At 34.4% G+C, this 20,377-nt stretch overlaps 1 protein-coding gene across 1 annotated transcript; it reads right to left on the bottom strand.

Moving 5' to 3' along the window:
- Positions 1-2,278: 2,278 nt before the first annotated feature.
- LOC149083471 (MOB kinase activator-like 3) lies at positions 2,279-17,842 on the bottom strand. The gene is made up of 7 exons (XM_089233986.1): positions 17,694-17,842; positions 15,668-15,818; positions 13,189-13,282; positions 12,503-12,636; positions 11,081-11,196; positions 7,935-8,021; positions 2,279-3,511 (listed from the first exon to the last, which is right to left on the bottom strand). Exons 1-7 carry the CDS (start codon positions 17,727-17,729, stop codon positions 3,464-3,466), a joined length of 666 nt encoding a protein of 221 aa, XP_089090112.1. The 5' UTR covers positions 17,730-17,842; the 3' UTR covers positions 2,279-3,463.
- Between the last annotated feature and the right edge of the window lie 2,535 nt (positions 17,843-20,377).

Genomic DNA, 20,377 nt, shown 5'->3' with positions numbered 1-20,377 from the left:
ATCATGTAATGAAGATAATTAGATGATCAACAACTTTCATAGAATTAGATGCTATAGTTATAGAACAAGCCTTACCTCTCTTAAATTCATATCTACTCTCTTTAGAATCAATGATATTAAACTTCACAAATATAGCATATACATCAATACATGGCATTTTCATCACCGATTAATGTGCAGAGTGATCCAAACTAAAAAAAACTAAAATAAACTACAGTAATAAAGTTTACTGAGCAAATATTAAATTTAAAAAAATAAATATAAAAGTCAAATTTTTGGCTCGTATATACTTTGAGTATTTAGTATTATATATATTTCCCTGAATAAAAAAAGTTACATCCCAACTGGTAAGAAAAAAAAATAGTGCTATATAGTGCAGGTAGTTTTTACATTGCAAACTTATCTAATGTGCACATGTTCTCTGCTTATATAGAAATTCTTGAAATTGTATTCTTTATTGGGTGAGAAATACTCTTGATGTATTTTCCCACCCAATAAAAAGACTACTAACCCTCATACAAATCCACCTCTTGTAAGCATTCTTCTGAGAAATTTTTAACGAATAGGTACATGCCAGAAAGTTTTGCACGCATTTATTACATATGGCCCATGGCCCTAAAGTATTAATGATTTCGTAGTAGTGTTTGAGAAGTGTTGCTGTCTTCCACATTGAAAGTGAAAGGTGCCTGAATTTTAATTGCTATAAAAACATTGTTTTGAAGGTTTAACTGCTCTCTCAGACCCTACTAGCTGCCACAAAACCAGATCGAAAATTATTTGTTAAGCTATGTTATAAAAAATAAATAAAAGATTTTGGCAAGTGAATTTAAAAGGTGTGTAAGAAAAGCTTTCAGATCAAATCTTTGAAAAATAATGTAGTGTTTTAAAAAGGTAGGAAGCTGCAAAACCTTAATGTTAAAACTGCAATAATTGTTGAATATATTCAAGTCTGGGGAATACGGTAAAGGGGGAATAATGTAACGAGATGTGCTGCACCTATAAATAAAATTCTGGTGGTATATGATCTGCAGAAAAACCATTTTGCTTTGATATTCATGACTTAGCTTCCAGATAAGTTTAGCAGCACAACACAAACTACCTACACTGTAACAACAGTCTATCCTAACAGTGAAAACGTGAATGATTTTCTTCTTTGCCAATCAAAACTGCATGCTTAAGGAAATATTTGTAAGAAATTTAATTGAGATTTACTTATTAGTTTTTCCTCTATGAAACATAAAAAAAGCACCTTTATAATTTGGATCATCCTGCATGAACATGAAATCTTATTGCACATAAAATGTGATATTCAACATGAGAAATTACACATGAAAACACTGGTGATAATACATATTGTGATGTGAAACTGAACAATGATACAATTTAAATATATTTTCATAGTTTCCATTCACATTAAGAGCAAAATATGTATTTTTTAAATAAGTCTTTTCGGAGAAAAAAAAAATTGATAGACAACATACATATATCTACATGGGATATTGTTTCACATATTACACACATTTTATATATATATATGAGAAAAATTTTACAAAATTATAATACATAATGCACTAAATCACAATAATTAGTCTATGAAAATCTCAAGAGGTAGAACTAATACTCGATGCACAAGGGAATAAGTTAAAATAATTCATATATCAAAAATCACTATCTCCTCAAGATAAGCCCAGATAAAGTTTCAGCTTCCCCAGCTAATATGAAGGTTCAGGTGCAACATATTATACCGAATACGCAGCTAATCAACAAGAAAGATAAGAGCTTCAATTTCGGAACTGCTTGATGAATTACTTCAAAATTTTTGAGATTGTTTACTTTCGTTTAAATACCCTGCATTATCTCCAAGACCACATAAAAAGAAAAATTTCTAATAGAAAAATAAATTTTCAGAAAGTGTAATAGCTTAGACAGATACCTCAGCCTGATCATGATCATATTTAGGCATATGCATCATGTGCAGCTACCTAGGGAAATAAATTTTTGAGAGAATTCAAATGAATAAGGCTGTTGCTTGATCGAATTAACTTTTTAATTACTTCATATTGACCCACGGGAAGGACTTTGTCTCTTGGGTCAGTCACAGTGTCTATATGTTATTGTCATGTATGTCATTTTCAGTTTTTCTCATTTGTTTTGAATGTATATTTTATGTGTTGTGTTCAGTTCAATAAAAAAAAAATAAATAAATAAATATTCACTTTGGCATAATATCCAGAAAATCCCTTTCCTTCATGTATTAGGCTGAGAATAACTCTGCTCTCACTATTGGGGGGGGGGGGGGACATTTGGCTGCACAGGAACATAAGGATAAATATGGATTTGGGGTTAAGAGACTGAAGGACATGGTTTCACATGTTTGAAAATTGCCATGTATGTTCTTGAATGTCTTTTGCAGCACAGATACAATTTCTACTTGAGAAAAAAAGATTATATTAAGATGGCCACACAAGACTATATGACTACCATAATACAGTAAAACCTGTCTAAGTTTGATACAGTTCCATTAAAATCTGTCCAAGTTATAGCAATACAGTATTGTGGACATCCTGTATTACAAAATCATGGCCAGTTTCATTTATAGCCATTCAATGTATGGAGACATCCAAGTTGACAGGTTTTACAACGCTACTGCACACATATCTCATTTCAAAAAGAAATTTCAAATAAATTGATGCTTGCAAAAAGTTTTATGTATATGCACATCCTTAATGTATTTATGATATCTGAGACGTGTATTTCCCAAAAGTTCAAAACAGGTGAATCCATGTGTCTAAACTAAAACATGTAAACATAGCATTTGTGCAATTTTCACTGTCAGACTCCATATTTGAGCATTATTCAACAAAGTTTGACAACAAATTACTTTTATAGAAAAAAAAAAATCACATCAAGAACAAGTATTTCCATTAACCAAGTTTTTTTGCTAATCAGAGTGTACAAGACACTAATTTTTTCTGATGCCATTCTATCCTCTAATTACATGTGTCAATACAAACTTGAAGATTCCCTCATATTTTTTTTTAATGGCACAAGAAACAAACAACTGACATAAAATGCATCATTACAAATACCATGTTTTACAGCAGTAGTCCTTTGACCGATATAAGTTATCAAATTTCAACAATGAGAACTTGGAAAAAAACACTTTCTAAGGTGAAGCAACTTGTTCACCATGTCAATAAGTTTAAAAATTCCTGATGCTGTAAATTCGTAACCAAAAATGAAAAAACGATAAAAAGTGTAATGTACGTTAAAAAAAAATCAATTTTGGCTGCAGAAAAACTTGACACAGAAACAGTATCTCATATACTCATTCTTCATATTCATTCATATACTTCATATTTCATTGACGTTCTATATAAATAAGAAATTCATCAAATCACCACAGTCGAGCTTTTAAATATAACTAATTCATATACATGAGATAAACCATTGATGACTGCTTTCATCGGCTGGTACCATCCAAATCACATATCCTCTTCGTCATGTCATACTAAGGGAGAAAAAACAGACAAGTTAAAATCATTGATTTTTTAGCTATGGTTATTATTACAATAATAGTACCACTAAACTTATGCTGTTGCATCTTTTCCAGCTATTGGTATCCTCTGGAAAATTTCAGTGTATTTTTACTAGAAAAACTAATTTTATGCACAGAAAGCTAAAATAAAAAGACCAAGGTCTGGGATAGTGATTCTCAAAATTGTGTTTTTTAGGAATCACTGTTGTGTGTTTTCCATGCAGATCTAAATTCTATATAAAAATATATATAAAAGTGATTTTTTTTTTTTAAAAAACAGTTTTTTGGGATTTTTCATTTATGAAAGTAAAATTATAGGGATTTTTCTCCTTTGCAAAAATGTGACATTGTGCAAGCTACCGCCAACCAGTAGGCAACTCCTAAACCATACATATACCGCATCCATATTCCTCTGCAAAACTTCTAACGAATTGGCACATGTTGGAATGTGTGTGTATATATATTGCGAATCTAACATGAAATTCATTTCTATGCAAGCGCCTCTCATTCATTTTGGAGCAACAAACATTCATTTTTGGAAAAGATATTCTAAAAATGCAGCAGGACTTATAAAAATAACTATATCTGCAGTATAAACAGTAATTTTTCTGCGAAATGCCAAAAGTTTTGCTAAAAACGGTTGGAACGGATAGTTTTAAATAAATTTCCTTCACAAATTGAAGTCCTTTTAAAGTTTTTTTAAGTATCTTCTGTCATTGCTAAAGCAAGCATCACTGAAATGACGAATAAAAATTATTAGACTTTTTCAAATTATACACCATGCATACTGAAAGCCTCGGAAGCAAGAATTTCTGTTGCTTGAACACCAAAATCTTATTCATCCTGTTATACCAAAAAAAAGTGCAGAATATAATAAGGGCTTCCGTGAAAAAAAATTAGCTTCCCACAGAATTTGTAGAAATGATTAAATTTAAAAACAAAAATGCAAAAAAGAGAAAAATATAAATACCTTATTTACTTTCTCAACATAATAGCATGTTAAAATAGATTGAAGGAGTTTGTTTTCCTCTGGGTTTTCTCAGCCTGAAGCTTGTTACAACATTTTCTATACAAATCACGAGTAGCTTTCAGAAGTTCAGCATCTCAATGACAACTTTTTTTACATTTTTCATACTTTTCAACATAAGATTTTGCATGTCTTATTCCATTAATGCATTGGATGGACAGATTTTTCACTGTTCAAGACTTTCTGCAGACTTTCGTTAACAATGAATTCCCTTTCACTGTCTGTGTTACTACGTGTTAAAGATAAAAGAGCATTCACCAAAACTGGCAAAATTTTGAACTTTGGGCTGCTTTCAAGGTTACAAAGTTCAAATATGTCTGCCCAATATCTATCTATTCTCTAAACTGATGTCACTACTTGCAATTTTTTTCATCGTAGTACAACCCATTCATCACCTAGAGTTGATACTTCTTTGGGGATACAATATTAAGCAACATCTCACCAATAATTTTAATTGCAGATAGAGAACAATTCTCTGCACGAGAGGGAGTGCAAGTGACGAGAAGAAAGGGTGCAAACATTTCCTTCTCTCCAACACGTTCTGGATAAGTACTACATTTATATACAATCCATATACACAATATAGATATCTCACAGAAGTTATGTAAAATAAGCATGCAAACAATGCAAATGAGCATTTCTAGTGCAAACTTCTTCCTTTGACTATTGTTAAAAACAGATAGTAACATGCTCCCTCCACCAATGCAAGGGTGGCCTGCAGACCATGTGGCCATATGAGGTGGCGCTCTAGGAGGGACAACAAAGAGTTGAAAAGGCAAAAAAAACCGTGGTCAGTAGTGTAAAAAAAAAGCCGCTGTGGTGGTCGAGTAGTCATAGTGACAGACTCTCATTGCTGGGACCCGGGTCCGAGCCCCACCGTCACCACAGTGGTGGTCGGCTGAAGTTGGTTTTCTGTGGTTTCCAATTTCAAGGTGCGAATGCGAGCCAATCTCCCCGTTAAAAAAGTCTCGCCACAGACCTACAAACAGCACAAATGTAATTCAATCATAACACATCACTCACTTCACTTCTGAAATGTAGATGGCGGCACTGAAAAATCAAACACAACACTACAAGCGCATTCAGACTGTTAGGTACACACACAGTTACACCTCCGGCACAACTCGCTAGGTAGTAAATCACCCATAAATGGTGATAGACCTGAGTTGTGCTCGATTTGAAAAAAAGAAGAGAAAGAAAGTGTCAAAAACAGGTTGCGCATGAGCAGAGATTTTTTTTCTTGTTAGATTGCTAATTGATCTTGTTAATTTCACATCAAAAAACAATTTGATCTTGCCTTTAACTATATTCAAGTAATATTCATTTTCAGCAAATAATAAAAGGCCATCAACATTGCTCGAGCCGCCTCTGTTCACCAAATTCAAATTTTTGTGTTGTGAAATTGTCACAATCGGCAACCCTAACCACACGACGGAACCGGGTCAACACTGGATATTTTAGCTAAAGCTAGTTAAAAGAACCCGTTTTTCCCCAACGATCTCTGAAATTTTTGTTATAATTTAAATGAGTGAACCACACAATCCCCTTTTTGATTCTTCGCAAAGACATGCACAATCTTGTTGGAAATAAAGCGAATTTACACCATAGATATGCTGTCTTTGAAAGCAGGTAGACAGCCGCAAATTTTTTATTATTATTTTCAGTATATTTACAATATATATATATTGTAAAAGTTTTATATTTTAAATGAGAAGTTGGCCACTTTGCAAGTGACCAGCCCAGTTGACCTGGCCAATGTCCAAAATTTGAGCTTTTGCCCGGCTTTGGCTGGTCCTTATTTGTCAATCCATATATATATATATCACTAAGATATTGATATTCAGATTCCTTTGATTGTTAGGATTGCCATAATTAATCATAATAATTATGGTTAACTATGGCTAATTATAAATGGCTATAATTATCACAAAAAATATGGCAGTGACCTCGAATCATAGGAATTGATATACAGGGGCTGGCGAAAGAACAAATTTTGGATATTGGCCGGGTCAACTGGGCTAGCCACAATTCGCAAAGTGGCCAACTTCAGGCTTTGGCAGTAACATAATATACATGACCCGCAGGAGGAAAAAACTCTTCCAAATCAGGAAATTTGACATACAGCCCTTCATTTAGAGACTTTGATAGTCTGCGGGTTATACCAATAACAGTACAGGACTTTGCACTACAAAGTAGTATAGAACTACTTTCCAAGGTCATGAGATAGCACAATTATGGTATATGGTGGAAAGTAAAAAAAGAAAAATTGTATGGAAGTTACCCCTGTACCTTTTTCTTTGTCTCGGAAAGAATGTGTCCTGTTAAAAATATTTTCATGTTTCCTTTTTCCTAAATTCCAGGTATTTGACACACTACAGTGCGTCAGCGGCACCCCTGTGTATGCGTGTATGCAAGATTTTGCGCCTTGGTAGCAAGAGAACTGATTTGGCTCAGTTTGGCACAGCTCTTGCATCCCTGTTCTATGTAATGCTCGTTATGTGTAGTGTGCTACCATCAATTTCTCTAGCTTTGAGTGAAGTGTAATGATACTCTGTGGCAAAACTCTTTAAAGGGAAGATCGGCTTGCATTTGTGGGTTCAAGTTGAGAACCAACCAGTAGGAGGCTGGTAACCTGTCATTACTACTCTTAAAGTCAAATCTCATCAACAAAAAAAAATTTTCATCAAGCCCGAGAGCAGCACGAAAAACCACTTAAACATGTTGAGATTTACCAGGCATGCCCCCTGCAAAATATTTCATATTCTTATCTTTATCCTAGGAGTGCAGCAAAGATCAACAGTTTCTGGATCTTTGATTTAGGATGTAAGGCTTATTCTGAATATTTATGCTTTTCATGCCCTTGTTGTAATTCAAAAAACACCTGTCAAACGGAGATTAATGAGCTAACCGCTTGGCTGTTATGTGGTCTACATAGAATTACAATAGCATTTCATGTATTGTTATCAGACAAATTGAAATATTTCACATCTTTCATAATTTTTCATAAGATAGCTTAGGATTTAATATTAAAATCGAGACAACGTCTTTAATTAAATTGATGTTTCTGCAGACCACACTATTTTTCTTTGTCACCAGACACAAATATAAAGATGGGTTACTGTAAAATAATTTTAATTAAACGAAAATAACAAAGCAGGTTAAACTGCCAGAATTTCAAAGGATGAGAAATAAGTCTACAGCGAATTGAATTGTTAATTTTCTCAACTTATTTTATTTACTACTTTATTCAAATTTCCATGTTGTGTGGGTAAAATTCCGTGCTTGGATTTTTTTCCTAATCTAAAATTTATTTTGTACGTCTATTCTGGACTCGTATCATCAAGAGGTAAATGATGAAATGTGACTTACAAGGGGCTCGAATTCTCTTGAGCTGACCAGATCAAACTCTTTTACAAAAAAATAGAATTGCTTGTAACACGTGTTGACGTGAGGTTCCTGAAAAAAAAATAATAATACAGCACAAAATTAAAACATATAATCTTATGAAAACTTAAAACTGATGAACTAAACAGACATCCATTTTCTTTTAAATACCGTAAAATGGGATATTAATGAGCCACTTCAACTTTGTAGCTTTCCATCCTGCTTCTAGCTTCACATCCTGTAGGCCAAGATGTAAAACTAGAAACCCCATTGAGTGCTCACCAAGTAGCGCTTATGTTGAGGAATGCCAGAATGGGAGATTATAGTTGAAAAAGGTTTTGTGTTCACATACAAATTTTTTAATTTAAACTACCTATTGTTAAAAGTGTGCAAAACTCAGGCAAATCTTCTGTGACTAAACCTATATAATATTGGAGGACAAGTGCAGTCAAACCTCTCTATCTTGAAACTGATGGGACAAAAAAAGATTTTGAGACAAAGTTTGAGAAAGAGTTTTCTGCAAGAAAGGAAAAACATGCCAAAAATGGCAAAAAAATTGATTGATTATAAACTAAAAATACCATACTATATTTTAGAACATACTGCTGAAATGTATTGGTTAAGTTAATCAATGTCCAATCACACTATATGAAAATACACTAAAATACATTGTGAAAAAAAATTTCACATGTTTTTTTAATAATGCCCCAATATTCTAAAATTCCATTTTCATTATTCTTCTGAGATTCGTTGAAATTCGAGTGGTTTGCTAGATGCGATTCCTTAATCACCGAGATGATTGGTTTGAAATCCGTTGTTTTCTTTAAGCAAGTTTGAATTATCTGTTGGCTGACTTTTTGCCATGTTGAATAAGCCATCCACCTCTCTGTCAATCACAGCATACACCTATGATCACCAAGATCGATCAACACAATGGGCTGTAATATACGAATAATCCTTTATCAGTTTCTTTCATCTCTGGAGAAAAGCAAGAAAAGGAATTTTTACAGGAAAGAAAAAGGAGAATTTGTGTTTTCGTTTTACTATCATTAGGCTTGACCTTCGACAGATAGACACAGAGGTAAAAATTCAATGATTTAGTAGATTGCAATGATTTTTTCATTTTTCAAGATATAGTTTTCGAGAAAGAAGTTTGACTGTATATTATCTGTCTGACACTCTCCAGGATGAATAATGCCGAAGAGCATTATTTCTGTGGTGTTGTATTTACAATCTATGCCTGGTAATTCAAATAAAGAGTGCTTTGGGAGGGAAGGAATTAATGTGATTAATGTTAATCACAGATTTTTGAAAGTGTAATTGTTTTTTTGTTTTTGTTTTTTTATTGTTCTTCAAATACTGCATTCTATATATTTTTTGTGTTAACCACTAAAGTTCCTTTTAGTGTATAAAGGGTATAATAAAATATTAAAATAAAATGTCTTGTTTTTTCTTCATTTATTTTCAGCAACTTTTAAATGACTAAAATTTATTTTTTTCCATGCAAGCAAAACATGCTGTATTTGACCAGGGGTCGCTCCGAGCGTGTATTGGATAATAAAAGCTAGATGGCACATTGCTACCCTACCTTAGTGGAAAAAATTTGCAAAAAAAATTTCCCCCCTCCCTTATGTTATAAAAATTTTCTTTAATTATGAATTGAAAGGTAAGGTGTGTTGCAACATTGCCTAAAAACTTCAGCTTGATACGTTAGTTTTTAAAGAGGTTATAGCAAAAAGTGGCAAATTATCCTATTTTACGGTATATATTATCAGTTGGTTCCCATACCATTACAAAATGGCATATTCAAAAAAACCCAGATAGATTGGGTTTTTGCTAGCCATGACATACAGAGAAAAACTAATTTCACTGACTTAAACCTTTTCTTATCTTCTTTGTGTTATTCATTGGACAACTATATCTCTCTCCTCATACTCAACACTTAAGATAAATTAAGAGAAAATGTAGATATAAATGGGATAAGCCAACACAGAGGACTTAGCACAACCACCTCTTGGTGAGAGACACATGGGGAAAAAAACCATGCAGATTCAAACTCACTCAAAATCTAATTAGTCACTGCATTTGTAAAATAATTAATCTTGATCACTGTCATACCATCATACATTTATTTCCTCCCTCAGTTAAAAAACACGAAAAACTAGGCTATTTGGTTACAGATGCATTATTAGCTTCATATTGCTGAAAATGAGTCCTATAAAAAAGCATGGTAAGAATCTTCTGGATTAGAGGAAGAAATTCACAATGGGTAAAAACATGTAGAGAAAAACTTCTTGACTAAACTCTGATGAATAATAAACAAACAAAAAGTAGAAATTGTCTGCATAACTATGGCAACTTATGGATGGATAACTTAACTAAAAAACTTTTCTAACACATGTAGACCTCAATTATTTTTAGAAATGATATAACAAATACCTGAACAAAAACCCTATAACGAATGTTTGATAAAACAAAAATTTTTCAAACAGAACATGTTAATTTTGTTACATCAAAACTATCTTAAGTTATGTTAGAACACATATATTCACTGAAGTATGCAAACATGTACAAATACAAACAGACAACGCGTAAGTATTATAAAATTAAGCATGAAAAATTTTACTATATTTAATCTCATCTCATCCGCTGTTCATATGGTGTTAAACTCTTGTCTTCAGCATAATACTGTCTTCTTCATAAATTTCACCACTGCCATTTGTCAATTTTGTTTCAGTATTTTTACAAAAATAGCTTTGGCATGATTTGAAGTCCACTACCTTCTAGCACTAAACATATGCGGATAATTTGAAAAGAGTAAATTTTAAATAAGTTTCATAATTTTGTGACAGAACTCAGAAAGGAAAGTCAACTAAACTCGTACAGTATGTCACAAGCTATAATTCAAGTGATCAGCGAAATCATACATTTCCCGTTTAAAAGGGATAAATTATAAAAATTTCATGGAAAAGAGGCAAAACTCAAATTTTAACATTTATTCAACAAAAATAACTAATTTCATATTGATCATATCTATTTGTAAATACAAAAATTATGTATCCCTAATGATTACTCGTATAACTGCAACTTTAAGAGATTAAATTTTTTGCAACAGAAAATAAACTACTCACCGCTCCAATAGAAAGCAGACGGTCAAAATGATGTATATACACATGAACAAACACTCGAAAAAGTCTCGTTAAAATCTTCTTGCAAGTTGGTATAAAATTTTTTGGGAAAGGAACATCTGTCAAAAAATAAAATTGAAGATATTACAAAGATTAATTCAAATCCAACACATAACATTTCAAATATCATTACATTGAATTAAAACTGTCTGGAACAATTGGACGACTATATCTCACTGTTATCTTCAACCTTGGAATGCTCACAAACCAGAAAGTTGCACCAAAATAAACAGGTAATACTACTTGATGAATGTTGTGTTCAATAGAGAATTTAATTTATGTTTTACTGTCCAACCCACCTGCAGACATCTCAAATTTTATGTATGTGCAAAACTTTCAACACAGTGAAGCCTCATGAAATGAGTAAAAAACCAATTAAAACCTTTCATATTCACTGAATTTTGTATTATACGATAAAACAGCAATTTAATTATATCAGACATGACAATTATCCAATTTGTATTAAACAAGTTAATCTTAACCCTTAACTGGCGTTGTGAAAGTTCTGGACATAACTGGCGTCGTGGTGCCATTTTGACCCCAGCAAGTATTAATGCATTTTAAAAATCAACAAAAAGAGTCTTCATAAAAGCAATGGGTTTTTTACATGACTTTATTCATCTATCAATTAATTCACTAAATAATTTTTCAAATTTCTTTAATTATTTTCTCAAAAATGGTCTTTTATTAAGACATGCATTCAAAAGAAATGGAGGGATACGTGACTTTTAACATTTTTTTAAAATTACATTAAATTTTTTGAACATTATTTTCATGAATAAAAAATGAACAGATATGATTAAAATATACTCTGAAAATACAATTTACAAATTAAGATAATATTTACTACATTTTCAATAGCACCAAAATTAGTCTTATTCTAAGTCGGAAACAAAGTACTTGAAAACACCATCACGACATGTTGATCACACAGATCTTACATACAATTCACTAACAACACTATCTTCATGCCACCTCGGATATCCGATGTTCCACCATTAATTTTAACCCATTACTGAGGAAAACTCTGGTGCTCTTCCGATATGCTATTTCGATCTGAACACTCCGGCTGTAAGACAAAAAAAACTTACACAAGATGTGTGGTGGGGTCAATGATCCCACAGAAACTTTGATCAATATTATAGAGAGAAGAAAAAATGGAATATCATGAATTTGTCAAACACGTGTAAACAACTGGCTTGAAAGGTACGGAAAACAAGATGGTCCAGGTGCATTTCTTTCTCAAGATGAAGAATGTGCAGGGTCAAAATTACCACCATGCCAGTTAAGGGTTGATGCCATTTGACTGTTTTAAAAAGATAAGAACAAAGGTTTAAAGTAACAAATATTCTGTTTTCATCTTACCAACTCTGCTAGGAAATATTTCTTCGTTGTTTATCTGTAATTCAACCCAGTCCATGAGCAAAGAAATATATTTTGGTGCCGGTAACTGAGTTGGCTTCTTATATTCTACACCATCAGCCCATAAATATTCAAACCTGTTAGGAAGTAAAAGAACATTATTATACTACAAGTAGAAGACAGAATATAAGAAAATACATAGTATTCTGGTGGTAAAAATTGAAAGGAAAAAAAAAGATGAATTCTGAGTACAAAATCGAAAATCAAATTCCGACTTGAAGACAAACTTTAATTCGCTGAACTGCCATAGAAGGGTATATTCAAGCATGATCATGTGAGAAAAAAAAATGGAAATAAACTAGTTAATGGAATTTCAATTAAAGTTATATCAACTCTCTACACTGAAGGTTTTATTATTTTTTTACACAAATTTGGACATTTCATATTTGCCTTTGACACGTAACAGAGGATTTTTTAATATTTGATGAAGTATAAAAAAAAATGTGTACAAAAATGAATTCGTCCAATACACAGATAAGCATGGTAGTTAATTGTGCCTATATCCTATTAATTTGTAATTCAATTCCATATTATTTATCAATCATTCAAATATTCTAGAAACACACACACACACACACATTTACCCTCCCAGAAATAGTTTTCCTAATGAAAAACAAATTGAAACTCACTTTGAACCTCCAGACATTGTGGGACAGCTTTCTTTCGTACAAAAATCAGTGACTGTTCCATATATCAAATTGATTCTATTGAAGAAGTCTACAACTGCAATGTAAGAAAAATTTAAAAAAAAGTCAAACAGTAACACTTTAAATGAAAACATAGGGAAAAAATTCTCCCTAAAAACTAGGTTCAAAATTATTTGTATTCGATTAAAAATCCAAAGGAAAAAAAATGTTTCTTACACTTCTAGAATAAGCTACTTCTTTCAAAAAACTTCTTAAACAATACTTATTTCAAATAGTCAATATTGAAAACTACTTTTGATTTCGTCCTCAAATTCGCACTCCTTTTTTTGCTACAGATTGACTTCCCGCTCCAACTGGTTAATTTCTCATTTAAAATTCCTTTTTGTTGTCAGCTCTGCTGTACTATTTCAAATCATATTATATAAACTCATGTTGATTTATTTATCGATTTTTTTTATATAAGTAATAATGCACCCCCTGCCCATTGCATCATTATATTGTATTTTATATGTAACTTATGTATTATATGTGTGCGAGTATATTTTGATTTTTTTTTTTTTTTCATTTTATCTTTTTTTTCTCCTCCAAAATTACTAAACACTGTAATTATTATTTTTTATATTGTCAATTGTTAATGTTTATAAATTAACTTCAGTTTTATAATTAACAGCCAGTATGGGACCTAGGTGTCTCCTTGGTGGTTTTCATTAATCAAATGTAATACTTTTATTAACCTTATATTAATTAATAAATTGATTTAATTTGAAAAAAATAATAATTTGAAGCACACCAGTAATTTATGCAGCGGAAAAAAAGACTTACAATGAAATTATATCAGAAGGTATACACATGGTACTTTTAATGAAGGGAATCACTCAGATAGGCTATGGCTCCTTGAAAACCCACGCTGGTTTATAAATGTATGAATTGTGAGGTCAGTATTATTGCTACAGCTAATTGATGTTCCTTATTGTTTTTCCTTTAATGGTTAGATGTCACTTTTAAAAAAATAATGGTTTTCCTGCTCTAAGATGGAGGATGACGAGTCCGGTCATTTATACAGGTACCTCAGGATAAGTTATTTTGCCAGAGATGCATTTCGATAATGTAAATGAAGTTCGGAGAGTACAAAGATTAAGTTAAAAGCAACTATAAAGTAAAGAAACAAAAAACAAAAACATAGTTAAGATTCAACTACAGAAACCTTGTTACAAAAAAAATATCCCTATACTGGGAATTGCCTATAGTCCAATGTTAAACTCCTCTCAATACAATGACATCTTTTACAACAGTTAACCCCTCTATAACAATATTCTTGAGATTTTGAAACTGCTAGAAAATGATATTTTTTATATTCTGCTCAAAATACCCTTCAATATATTTTTAAACTTACCACTTATTTTAGTTCTTCTGAGGACGCTTAATATTGGTATTTGCTACCGCATGATCACAGAAAGCATTGAAGTTTTTGACATTACTACTTTTTGTGTGATAACAGAATTTATTGCGACACAACTTTCTCCAGGGGCAATAAATCTGAATTTTGTTCATAAACTAATCATTTAAAAGGAAACATGTTTCCTGGATATATTATGTTGAGGTGAACTTGGATAGAAAAGTTATCCGGTCACTGCTGGGACTCAAACCCAGGCCTTTTTGCACACCTGGGCAAGCATACTACCATTTACACTACTGGAGACAGCCCTGCCTTTGAGAAAAAGCAGTCTTTCTCTTTCTCTCTAATCAGTTGAAATTTTTTGTCGAATAAATACTCACGAGAGAATTTTTTTATAGTAACTAACAATGCTGATTTAGAAAAGATGCCAAAAGCAACATCATTTTGATGGCAAGGAATAATGTATGTTGCTTCTCGATATAAAATGATAATCCCTCAGCAACAATTTTTTCTTGGTTCACAGAATATTGTTACATCAATTTTTTACTGTATTAGCATTGCATTATCAGGTGCATCTTTAATTAGAAACTCCCGCTTTTAACTGAGTGAAACATGTAATCAGCAGATAAGATTATGATTTGGAATAATCACGTTCATAATCTGGTGCATTTTAAAACAGGCTCGTAAGTATTTTCGGTGTTTTTGTTTCATTTTTAGTGCAATACTTCAATAGACTTATGCTGGGCACACAGCAATTAATCAAGACAGCTTAGTTATTGTTGTTCGCGTTGATTTTTATAGAGCAACTTGTATGACTACTGGTGTGCATTGCATCATACAAATAAATGTGAACAACAATGACTAAGCTTGTATAAAGCTGTCTTGTCTTGTATAACCAGTGTGCACCCAGCTTTAGTGTATAGTGCTCAATTCAGAGGACCCGTGCCTATACCCAAATCCTACCTTCAGCATAGTCCTTTCCCTAATTTTCTGTTTCATTGATTATAAAAAAACTAGAAAAAAGTAAAATTAGAAAAACTAGAAAAGTAAAAATTTAATGCTCACCATGTACTGCAATCCAGTCTTCTAGTGTTTCATTGTGTGGACGTTTCACTGCCACTCTTAAATCTTCACCAGAGATCAAAGATGCTTGAGCTTGTTTATGGAGGGAATATCGTAATGTGCCCTGATTAAATTTCTTCTTTGGTCGAAATGTCTGAAAGAGAATGTGATCTGAAAAGTTTCTTTACGACATAATTTGGCAACACAAATACACATACTACAAATAAACTGATTTAATGATTATATGTATGTTACACAATTACAGTGGAACATTGTTTATCAGAACATCAGTTTTCCAAACTCAGTCAACCGAACACCTTTTCAACCTAACTCATTTTCAATTTTCTATAGTCAATGATGCTCAACAGTTGGTATTTTCTTGGAACTTGAATTGTCTTTCCTCCGAACTCGATAGCTTCACTCTATTGTACATTAATGCACTTCCAACAATTGTACACACCGTATCTGTGAGCTATAGATATGTAAGTAGGGAGCAGATCTGGGTACAGTGTATATAATTATAAACGATTGACAAGCAAACAAACATATAGGAGCAAATTTTTTTTTTTTTTCGTCTGACAAATTGATCTTTTAAATTAATTTATTCCTTTGCTTCATCAAATTAGTTTCGAAATAGATTTCCTAAACTTTTCACTTTTCTGAACACCCTTTGGTCCCGATGTGTTCGGATAATCGAGATTCCACTGTAGTTACATCAAAAACTTTGTAATTACTCAAACTCTACAGCAGTGGATATCAAACTTTCACTATCCGTGGTTTTCTTACTTGCCATGGTACATTTGTTTAATACTAATGAAATATTTCGCACCAAAGAAAAAATGTTGTACAGATAAAAGAAAAAACTGTAGATTAAAATGTTTGGTGAGCTGATGAAGAAATGTCGTTCTTGAGACCCATAAATCATGGGTCTCTCTGGGCAAGACCTCCCACCAGCCAGTACGGAAATCAGATATAGATTCTGCTTCCATCCCACTCATTCCAAGGTGTCCAATGAAAATGCTTAAAATACTGGCCTACAGTCATACTTTGACTTAAGGGAGGGCCATCTTAAGAACATTATGGGGGAGGGGCCCGGTTCAAGTGATTTTTCTGATGCCCTACCAGGCAAATTAACAAGCTCACTCTCGAAAATTTCAACCAGATTTAATTTTTGTGACAACTTTTTTTCTCCTGAGGGCCCCGCGGCATGCTGGGTGGGCCCATGCATTAAGACAGCACTGGGAAGTGTCTTAGGAAAAGCCAGTATTTGGGAATTTGAATGGCTATAACAGGATGTTTTGCTAGCCAGCATTCAATTGTGTTTGAATAATGGGTGGGTATCCCTTGAAATTAAACTCATCTGGGACTACACTAATAGAGAAAACACACACATGCTCATGGACGGAGATATGGGGGGGGGGGCATTGCCCCCCTCAGAGTCAAACGTGGAGTCGACTGATCTAATATATATATGTATAGATGAACTGACATCATCATCATCGTGCCCCCCAGCAAAAATGACCTTGCCCCCCCCCCAGACTTCCAAGTCAATCTCCGCCTATGCACATGCTCAAAAGAAAAGCATGGGCTCTTACCTGGCCAGAAATACTCTTACAAATTTAGATGCTTACTTTCAAAAACCTCAGCCAGATCTTTTTTTTAGGTCCCCTATGCTCTTGAAGCCCCTGGGGAGTGGCTGGGTGCCCTAGTGCATTAAGATGGCGCTCCCCACAAACAGAGCGGTCTCAAGAACATCCTGGGCCCCGGGGCAAAGTGATTTTTCTGAGGCCTCCTACATGGCGAGACATATTCACTTTCAAAAGTTTGAACCAGATCTCAATTTCACGAGGACGCCCGGGTGGGCCCAAAGCTGCATTAAGACGGCACTGCCCACAAATGAACCCGCAAGAACTTGATCTCACGGCACTGGACGATTCAGAATGTTTTTATGAAATAGATGGAAAATGAATAAGCAATTATATAAAATAAAACGTCATAAAAATTAATTATGCGTCAATTCCCCACTCACCTTAGTTTTCCCAAAGAATTCGGCTAAACTCGACATTTTAATTCACATTATACTCTTTTCAGTGACGAGGGATGGTGGTGATGCGATGGTGAAACATCGGACGAAGAACGACCTTTGAACGGCTTTGGCTCTAGTTTTTATCAAGTGGGGTCACGGGGAAAAGCTAATTCGAAAATTTACGATTGTGGAGAATAGCATTTGATCAAACTCAAATAACAAATGACATTTCACTCATTTTCCACTCAATTTAAAATTCCACCCGAGTGGCGGAAATCGTATAAAATGATGGACAATGCGATGACTCGTTGGTGAATCATTCCCGCTGTCATTGTGTGTAAAACTGATGACGTCACAGTCACGCCCTCGTCAACAACGAAACCTTTCAACCCCGCCCCTCCATGTGTTTACAGTGCCGTCTTTATTCTAGAAACCTTGGGCGAGTGCACCCGGGTGGGGTGGGATGGGGGTTCTATATAGGGGCCGTTCAAGTATTACGTCATCATCGATGGAGGGGCTTTCCGATTTGCTGACTTTTGATGGGGGGGGGGGGGTTGGATTATACTTACGTTATCAACCAACCTTTATGAAAATTAGAAATTAGAACTCCTTAATACACGGAAGTGAAGTTAATACACGGTATATGAAGGCGTCATAATCAAAATATGAGTTGGATTCAGAGGGACAGAGCTGATGACGAAATTTTGCTGACAAGGGGGGGAGGAGGGGGGGGTAAGCGTTTTGCTGACTTTTGCTGACGGGGGGGGGGGTCAAAAATGGCTAAAAGCTAAAAATTTTCTTAATACTTGAACGGCCCCATGTAGATAATAAGATCTAATTAAAATTTTTGATAATGAACATGCTAATTCGTAGGCAAGCCAGGTTGGGGGCCTATGATGCTCTTGTAAGACGGCCCTGCATATTCACCAATGTGAAACTTATGATTTTCAAGTTTTCCCCAGCTTTGCAGTGTTAAAAATGACAAAAAAACAGCGATTCATAGTGATTTATGAATCCAAGATAATGGGGTTCTGAGGGACATACAGACCGCGCGCGCGCGTATTCAAGGCAACCAACATGGCAACTTCCTTGATGTTTATAGAGGAAATGGGATCACCCGAGCACCTCAAGCGAAGAAGGGCCTCACAAAAATCAGAACTGGTTGAAATTTTCGAGAATTTTCCAGGTAGGGCCTAGAAAAAACGTTTGGCCCTGGAAATGGGTACATAAATCAGGCCAGCCGTACACGTGTACCATCTTGGGTGATCCAAGCCAAGATTTTTGCGATACTCAATGCTGTTAAACGTGCGGAAGAGATGCTTTGTCCAGTAACAATCTTGACAGATAGCGCATCTGGCCTTCTAGCCGTACCAGATCCTCGTTCACCTAACCCTGACGTACGAACTATTCATCTTATCCTACGCGCTCACGACAACATAAGGTCAGTCTGGGTCAAAGCGCACGTAGGTATTGCTGGAAATGAAAAAGCGGATCAACTTGCCAAGGAAGCGACAACATTGAAAGACTTGGTTGTTCTACCTTGGCCGAGGAGTCATGCCCGCAATATGTTGAAAAACAGAATGCTTCATCTTTGGAAAGTTGAATGGAACAAGAACTTAACGAAAGACGCCTACAAGATACAACGTCGAGTGGCTTTGCGCAAGTGTGTATGGCCGCGAACAAAAACAATTCTTTTAACTGAGCATGGTCCATTTCCGACATACTTGCAGCGCTTTGGACGATCATCTCACAATGCTTGTAAGTGTGGTGCTACGGGCTCGCTATGGCATTACATCTGCCAATGTCCACACACATCAGCGTTTCATTTTGGTCAGATGTCACAAAGTCAGATGACGGCATTCAAAAGAAGAATACTAAAAAGTCCGATGAACTTCTCGCGCATTCAAAATTTGATTCAATTTTTAGACCGTAACTCATATTTGCTGCACGACAAGAAGGGTGGACTACAGAAGAAGCAGGATGAATTTCAGCCTTCCAGACCAGTAAAGCTGATACCTGGGAGAGTCTACAACTTGCGGCCACGTAGGGGTAATCGAAATTCACGAAACTGATACCTTGTTGAACGGCGAACTTTATTGCAGAAACTATAAACACTTAACATGTCGACGTGGTGAATCAATGCCACCCATAATCCAGCTAGCCAGCCGATGTAGCTTCGGGAATGATGAAAATCTCCTAATTGCCCAGGAGAATTAAGACGTAGGATGCTTATGGAACAGGAATGTCTGCCTAGAATGAGCTAAAACATCTGGGTGTCCGAACATTGGCTGACTTGGACACTTGGGCCAGGACATGTGACGCAAACATGACATCGATTCGTCGTTGTACGGCCTACACGACTTGTAACATCCAACGAACGCGGACGGACCGCCAGCAACGGAATTTGATTGTCAAGTCCGGAAGTTCCAAGGGCTATAATATCAATTTAGATTTAGATTCTTAGATCATGATTTATCATAATTATTCCGTTGATTTATACTCCTGTAATTGGACTTGTTATTCTGTTATACAAATTTATATATATATATATATATGCATATACATATTTAATGAAATTCCGGATGCACCCATCTTTCGGGAACGCTTTGATATCTCCTTGAGATGGGAAGCGGGGTGTGTCCGGTCCTTCAATGTTCAATGTACCATCTCGGGTCTCGGCAGTGCCG

The sequence above is a fragment of the Pholcus phalangioides genome, unplaced genomic scaffold, assembly GCF_987345545.1.
Source record: "Pholcus phalangioides strain wild (caught in Gottingen) unplaced genomic scaffold, Ppha-v1.0 ptg000008l_1, whole genome shotgun sequence".
Classification (NCBI taxonomy): domain Eukaryota; kingdom Metazoa; phylum Arthropoda; class Arachnida; order Araneae; family Pholcidae; genus Pholcus; species Pholcus phalangioides.
Note: the sequence above shows the minus strand (reverse complement) of the source record. Positions and strands in the feature narration are given on the sequence as shown.